The sequence below is a fragment of the Amaranthus tricolor genome, chromosome 14 (genome assembly GCF_026212465.1).
Source record: "Amaranthus tricolor cultivar Red isolate AtriRed21 chromosome 14, ASM2621246v1, whole genome shotgun sequence".
In the NCBI taxonomy this organism is placed as follows: domain Eukaryota; kingdom Viridiplantae; phylum Streptophyta; class Magnoliopsida; order Caryophyllales; family Amaranthaceae; genus Amaranthus; species Amaranthus tricolor.
In genome coordinates, this window is record NC_080060.1 from 10,767,530 (window position 1) to 10,776,503 (window position 8,974).

The window sequence follows — 8,974 nt, forward strand, 5'->3', positions numbered from 1 at the left end:
ACCAAATAAACAACATGAGTATTTTAAAATAGTCATACAAACTAAGTATATGGTTAATATATCTCTCTTTTAATTGTTTGGTTCTTCCTCCCTTTTCTCATTTTATTTACTACCACCTTCTATTATCTTTGATTTATCTCATTTTATATGGTAAAAAAAAAAAAAAGGAAAATGACAAAACAACAAAAACAATGAAAAATCAGAATTTGGTCATCTCTATTTCACTATTCATTATCCTTTCAAATTACTCTTCCCAAATTACTGATTCTGGAAGGAGGAAAAAGAGTTCTTGCCATTGATTTCGAACAACCCACAGCAGCAGTGCAGCACCGACAACATCTAAGGCTCAAAGCACCAGGCAGCAGCGGCGGAAGGCGTTTGTGATGGAGCAGCAACCGGCGGTGGCGTGGTGCAGAAGTGCGGCAGCGATAGTGGAAGTGGAGCCGTGGAGGAAGAGTTGTGTAGAGCTTTTAGGGTTAGAGTGAAAGAGAGCTGAGAGGAGTGAGAGCAAGAGAGGGAAATCAGGGAATTCGAGTGTACTACTAACTGTTCATCTGTTTTCAATTTTTTTATTTTTGTTTTTAAAACGTGTCCTTGACTCTTGCCGTGTCCCTTCCGTGTTCTTGCCGTGTCCGCATGTCCGAAAAAATATTAAAATATTGAACACTTCATTTGGCGTGTCGGACACGGATTTTCGCGTGTCCGCCGCGTGTCCGTGTCCGACACGCGACACGCCTGTTCAGTACCGTGTCCGTGTATCATAGGAGAGGGACTGAGGAAGGTGCACAAAAAAGGCAGGGAAAATGAAAATTAGGGTTATTTGGAATATATTAGTTGGCAGCTGCTACAAGCCTACTAGGGTTTATTTTTCAGCTTATGGGCTTACAAAATGTCTAATGGACTTGGGCATATTTTGATGATTTCAATTTTTTTGGTTTAAGTGACCTAAAAACGAAATTAAACTGAACATCGAATTATATTAAATTTTCAGTACAAACCAAATCATATTAAAAATATATCCAAATCAAATTGCTTTTTCGGTTTGGTTCGGTTTGGTGATCGATTTTTCACCAAAGTGATTACACCCCTAGTTAATGAGGTCTATTTTTTGGTTGACATGAGTGTAACTTACAAAAATTTAGGTTTACTTGAACAAAGTTATCTCATTCTTACTTGGGCATGACATTGATATTCCGAATATAGAATATTTATATGTTAGTCAAGTGGCTGGAATATGGAGGATGATTCGTAGTAAAGCTCCTTGCATGAAAAAACTTTATCATTATCAAGTCGAGGTTTACTTGAGTGTAATTGAACTACGGTTACAAGAACTTGAAAATCAATTTGAATAAAGCAAATATCTACTTATTTGTATGTCTTGCTTTCATCTTTATGGTAGATTTTCATCCACTGATACAAAACAATTGCTTGAACTTGCTAAATTTTATACCAATAAATTTCCAAATGAAGAATTGATATCCTTTGAAGAATCACTTTAAAGTTTTATTGGTGATGTAAGAAATAAGAAACAATTTTCAAATGTGAAGGATCTCAATGAACTTTCAATAAAGCTTGTAGAGACAAAGAAGCATGAAAGTCACCAAGATATCTACTTGCTTTTGATATTGGTATTGCTTCTCCCCATGTCAACAACAAGTGTAGAAGATCATATTCTGGAATAAATCATACAAAAAACAAAGTTCTTAATGGTATGGGAGATAAGTTGTTGAATGATAATTTGGTCACATTTTTGGAGTATGATTTGTTTAGAGATGTTAGTGTTGATGCAATTGTACAATGATATCAAAATATGAGAACTCGAGAACAATTGTAAATTTACATTGTATTTCACTATGTTAATCTCATTGTAACTTGTAACTTGTAACTTGTAATTTGGAGCAATGAAAATTTTTTAAATGCTCATTTTACAAACAAAACTCTCAAATTTTTTTTATTATATTACTTCAACACGTTCGTAAATGGTGCTATTTAAAATTTTGAGTCCTGGACCTGTCAATAAATGTAATTGAGCTGTGGCTTTAGGTTAAAGGATAAATTTTATCAAACAACCATTAAATATACTTATATTTTTTGTCACAGTACACATTACATCTTTATAATATTAATTTTATTAATATATTTCAAATCAAAATAATAAGTTAAAATATATGTAGGAAGAAAATATACAAGTAAACAATATCATAGTGAAACTGTTATGGATTGTTACATTGGTTTCCAAAGTCATGCATTATCTAAACAATAGGATCAACTCAAGAAACAAAAAATATTTAAAGAATAGATGCAGATATAAATTCAGATAGATTATAAAAAGGGACACAAACAGAACACACAATGTTTTTTTTATTTTTTTTTATTTTTTATTTTTTAGTTTTTATTTTTTATTTTTTTATGTCTTTCCCTCCTACATTTCCACCCACCAAATAGGTAAATATATACCCCACAACCAAATAACAAGCTCCAACAATTTTAAGGTTAAAAATGAAATAACTTGTTGAGCACGCAAAGTCTTAAATTATGTTTATCTTCTTTGGTTTAATCTGTTGGCAGCTTCCCTTTGAGCACGTAAATTCTCAAAGCTCCAATCTCTTCTAATTCCACCACTCCTAACCAGCCTCGGTGCATTGTCATTATCATGTAATTGGTACGAGGCTGTGTCCATGCTGTCGTACCTACGCAGATTATGAACCTTCATATTTTTCGGACTCGCAACGTGGGTCCCCGTCCCCGTCCTCGTCCCCGTCCCCTTCCCCGGTATTAGGTTTCCTGACCAACTCCTTTCAGCCAAAAATTTACGACGAAATAGGCTTGGAATGTTTTTAGGTGTATTTGGTTTCTCATTTTCATGAATACATCTTTTGCTTATGTCAACATCAGAATCTGTTCTTTGAAGAGCATGACAACAATTTAGACTCATTTCTCACCCTTTTATTATTTGTTTTTCTAAAATTTTATTTTTCAAAAACATGAAATTTTTTAATATTGATTGATCAGGCCATTATATTGTTTGATGTGTGGACGTGGGCAGAAAAGAAAGTAAGATTTACAAAACTTTGAAAAATTGAAAAGAAGAATTTGGTTGGGGAGATGGGCTAAATTTGTTTGGAGGAAAAAAGGGAATTTTTATTTTTATTTTTATGGAGATAAAAATTAAGATAATAACTTAAAAGAGTTGTGTTTAGATGACAACTGGTTTTAACTAATGTTTTTTTTTTCGATGTTGATTATACAGCTTAATTATCGGGTTATTATTTTTGTATGCTTAAAATAAGATTAAACATTTTTCTTTTTGTAATTGTTAAAAATAATATTTCTATATATCATCAAAAAGTTGTGCTTTACAAGCTTTGTTTTTGTTTATTTTTCATTTCTCTGTAATAAAAAAAAAAGTCTTATAATTTGGTCGTCCACATTACTTTAGTGTGCATCAACCTTAAAATATACAAAAATAAAAAGTAATTTTACTTGACAAGTACAATCAAGCTTAATCATCGAAAAATATTTATAATTTTCAAATTGTGTTCCTATATTGAACCGAATACAATTAATTTAGTGACTATATTAGAATTAGTCCAACATGTGACTTAGAAAAGATTAATCTGGGTTTCAAGGCTTGTTCTTGCTATCTTGCCAACCCTTCAATAAGATGACTGTTAAATGTCTTTTAGCTTGCACAAGCAACAAGGGTTAGAAGGGCCCGGAATGGTTTCCCGGGAACCTTTTCGATGCTCAAATCAGTATATGTGCCAAATGTTTGCCTAATAAATTCTTACCGAAGTGCACTGTTAGCTGCATTTTATTCATATTTTATCCCCATTATTTGGCTTTATTGCATTGGGATTTTGCATAACTATGCTTGCTTTATTTGGATTTTACGTTTGGTTCGGTATTTTGGTCTTTTTGTGCATTTTAGGTAATATTCGTCAAATCCGATCACAAACTAAGTACATTTGGCGCATAGAATAGTCACTGAACTCTGAAAGCTCAAGTAATCAAAGCCTTGATGACCCAAGTCAAGGAAACAAGGCCAAAAGGAGCCAAAGTAGACCATTCTAAGCCCACTCGGCCAAAACTGGGTCGAGCCAAGCTTGCTCGAGCATACAAAAAACTTGTATTAGAGATAGAAGTTGAGCAGGACCATCCTGAAGGCCGCTCGACCCGGTCGATCGATGTTGGCTCAGGTCGAGCAAAAGTACTATTCACTTCCAGTAGCTTCAGAATGTCGACAAAAGCATTTTCAATGGATCGAGTGAGCGAGCTCGGTTAAGCGGAGCCTTTTTTGGTGACTGCTCTGTTTTTACAGATTTTGTCTTGTGTACCTGATGCTCGCTCGACCAGGTCGAGCGATTTGGGCGATCATAAATAATTATGATTTTATAAGCTGTTGATTGGATTCCCTACCCATTTTTTCTGCCTCTTATACTCTACTGCTCCACTACCCCTATTCGCCACCCATCTATAGCCTACCTATCTCACACATAGAATGGTGGAGAAATCATGAAGCCACCACCCACCAATTGTCCTCCTTACTATAAAAAGAGAACAAGAAGGCTCAAGAAAATCATCCAATCCTTCTACTACTCATTTTTCTGTACTTCAAGCTTTCTTTGGTATTTGCTAGTTTTAAACTTCCTTATGTACTTTCCATGATTCTAGTCTTGTATTCTTAATTGCATTTTTCTACTCAAACACTTATTAGATAGTTCAAGCTTTTGATTTATCATTGAAGATCATTTGATACATTAATGTAATTGAGATTAAGTTAATTCTATTGAAGCATTTGAATTGCATTTGAAGCTTTATGGAGTTTATCATTAGTTTTCATTAATTCTTCATTTGGTTGTCTTCCTTAGATTGAATTCCAAGCTAGTAATTCTTATTCTCTACACTTTATTGCTTTTGATTTTGTTGTTATTTATCATGAATTTGATGTCTTTAGTTATGTTCAATTTCAATATGAGTGAGTAGTTCAATTTGGCTTAGGCTAGGTATTATCACTATGTATGTAGTCTAAATTGTTTTCTTTACCTTTGGCTTGTTTGTGTTGTTTATGGTTTGAGATGGATTTTGCTATTATTGTAGTGTCATTGGATTGAGGGCGAGAGTCGATTTCTAATGATATTTTATGCTTGAAAGTTGAATTATCTTCATGAGAATAGGTAGATGTTTTGATTGGAAATGATGAATGTGTGCTCCAAGTCTTAAAATATGCTTACCTCCATGAGAATAAGTAGTTGAGTATGTTTTAGGAAGCTTTTGTTGCTCGAGACAGAACATTAGTATCCAAGATGCGTTCTTCCCTATAACCCATATCTATGACCTTAGGTTGAAGATTAGTAAACACTACTTTGGTGAGAAAGCCTAGTCTTTGCCTCTTCATCATCATATTACATTTTGATGTGTTTGTATTGCGTTTGATCTTATGCTCTTGGTTAATTAGCATCTTTACTTTTTTTATACTTTGTTTTAGCATTAGTCTTTATTTACTTGTTTTAGTTGATTACACCAACAAACATCTATATATACATTGTTGAACCAACTAATTGATTGAGAATCCCTTGATATACACTCTACTCCCTGTGGATTCGACCCGTACTTGCCAACATACTACGCTACGTCGTGCACTTGCGGTATTACTATTGAAGGACGTAAATTCCCCATCATGTACTATGGTGTAGTAATGGTTATGTATATCCCATCATTGGGCATTAATTGGAATGTCTCAAATGTTCTTTTGAAGATGTCATTCTCAATTCTAAGACATTGTCCTTATAAAGTCAACTACAACGTCCTTGTAGTAATGGGTATTTATATCCCATCATTGGGCATTAAATGTTATAAACAACCTTCCCTCTTTTCGAGACTGACGCGTGTCTTTTTTAACAAAAAGTAACCTCTTGGCTTTTTACTTGAGTGACCTATGTACTATAGATATACTCATTTGCAAACTTTATAATTAATGCGTCGCCCTTGATATCATTGTTTAATATTTCTACTTTATTAATTTAATTCTCCATCCTAATTTATTAGTCAATGTCTAGACCCTGATATAGTAATTCTGATTCAGATACATACAATAAGCCCCAGACCTTTGAATTATGGGCTAGACTTCAAGGGTCCAAACTTGTCCTGCGGCTCGACCTTGCCTGAATATTCTTTTGACCCCTTCCCTTGGATCAACCATGCGTTTATGTCCGTTTCCATTAATTAGGATCCTCATTAATTAGGATTTCATCCTAGAGACTTGTTACTCAACTTGGCAGGACACTTGTTACACTATATCTGTCATAATACGAATCTTATTCTTGAATATGGCGCAATGTTTACACTTAGTTTTCTTCGAACCTCTTCGTAATTGAATTGAACACTAGATTTGATGTCTCTTTGAAATGAAACTAAATGTTACCACTCAAACAACATTTATCATCATCATTAGTTAATTGTCCTTACATTAAATGCACGTTCCTCTTTGTCTACTATTTTCCTAAGATTTTACTTTTTAGGCGGTTTAACCTTGACCCTTTAATTTTCCTCAAAATCCTTATTATCATTTCTTCGTCCAAAACCACTATATTTTCCCTATAAATACCAATACTTCGTGATTTCTTAAATTCTGTTCACCTTGTATTCTCTCTCTATTTGTGAAATTTCTCTTCATCTTCATGCTTTCTCTCTAATTTATTAAAAACATTGACACTTACAAGAATGCAAATATATTAGTTGATTGCACTATATATTAGACCTGTTTTGTACAACGTTATTACTAGAGCTGTTCAAAACAAACCTGACCCGAAAATCCGACCCGGAATTGAAAATTATCCGACCCGAAAAAATGTAAATTTTTTAGGTTTACCGAACCGAAAATTACCCGAACCGATACTTCACTCGAACCATTTGATAACCGAATAGGGCAAAGTCGAACTCGAACTGCAACCGAATTTTATAACCGATATATAAACCTTAACCGATGTTACCCGAACTGAACAGTAATCGATCCGAGTCAAATCCGACCCGAATTATGCACGTAACCGAACGCAACCTGACTAAAACCGATTAAGATTGAACTGTTTTTAACCCGAACTGATACAAACCCGAATTGATTACTAATCGAACTGTTTTTAACCCGAACTGATACCAACCCGAACCGATTGTTAATCGAACTGTTATAAATCCGAATCAATTTTTCACCTAATTTTAGTAAATTAGGTCCAATTTCAGTTTTCTAATTATGATTTTTTGAATATTGGAAAACTAATTTCTAATTATCAAATGACGGTGACGTGGCAAGTTGTTGACCGCTGATCTGATATTAGCATTATAATCCAACGGCTAAAACAACTTATCCGTGTCCTATCCAATTAACCAATAACATTTTGTGCAAGTAATGTATCAATTGAGTTTTATATATATATATATATATATATATATATATATATATATATATATATATATATATATATATATATATATATATATGTATATATATATATATATGTATATATATATATATATATGTATATATATATATATATATATATGTATATATATATATATATGTATATATATATATATATATATATATATGTATATATATATATATATATATATATGTATATATATATATATATATATATATATATATATATATATATATATATATATATATGTATATATATATATATATATATATATGTATATATATATATATATATGTATATATATATATATATATGTATATATATATATATATGTATATATATATATATATGTATATATATATATATATATATATATATATATATATATATATATATGTATATATGTATATATATATATATATATATATATATATATATATATATATATGTATATATGTATATATATATATATATATATATATATATATATATATATATATATATATATATATGTATATATATATATATGTATATATATATATATATATATATGTATATATATATATATATGTATATATATATATATATATGTATGTATATATATATATATATATATCTATATATATATATATATATATATATATATATATATATATATATATATATATATATATATGTATATATATATATACACACACACACATATATATATATATATATATATATATATATATATATATATATATATATATATATATATATATATATATATATACATATATATATATATATATATATACATATATATATATATGTATATATATATATATATATATATATGTATATATATATATATATATATATATATATATATATATATATATATATATATATATATATATATATATATATATATGTATATATATATATATATATATATATGTATATATATATATATATATATATGTATATATATATATATATATATATATGTATATATATATATATATATAAGTATATATATATATATATATGTATATATATATATATATATATATATGTATATATATATATATATATATATATATATATATATATATATATATATATATATATATATATATATATATATATATATATATATATATATATATATATATATATATATATATATATATATTCATCAAATTGGACAATTAGTTATCTAAAATAATTTATTTGAGTAATATAAATATTTTATATCGAATATTAAATATTTTTATTATTGAATTTGGTAAAATTGCATAATTTAGGCTATTTAATTCAAAATAACAAAAAAAGTGGAGTACTAATTTCATTTACTATAAGTCATTAATAGATCAAATTACGATAAGTGAATTACGATCGATTATTAATAGCTTATAAATTACTTTAGAGTATTCAATATCAGTAATAACTAATAAGTAATAGCATTGAGTTAACTGTCAATGATAATCTGTAACTGTAACTATAACTCTATAAGATAGTTTGTATTAGTTTCATTCACTCAAATAGGTCTA

General features: G+C 29.3%; 1 protein-coding gene across 1 annotated transcript; it reads right to left on the minus strand.

Annotated features, from left to right (window-relative positions):
- Nucleotides 1–2,265: 2,265 nt before the first annotated feature.
- LOC130799661 (uncharacterized) lies at nt 2,266–3,113 on the minus strand. The gene has a single exon (XM_057662833.1). The coding sequence runs from the start codon at nt 2,933–2,935 to the stop codon at nt 2,540–2,542; it is 396 nt and encodes a 131-aa protein (XP_057518816.1). The 5' UTR covers nt 2,936–3,113; the 3' UTR covers nt 2,266–2,539.
- Between the last annotated feature and the right edge of the window lie 5,861 nt (nt 3,114–8,974).

Coding starts and splice junctions, on each gene's coding strand:
- LOC130799661 (XM_057662833.1), bottom strand. CDS start 2,935: ATGAGTCTAAATTGTTGTCATGCTCTTCAAAGAACAGATTCTGATGTT.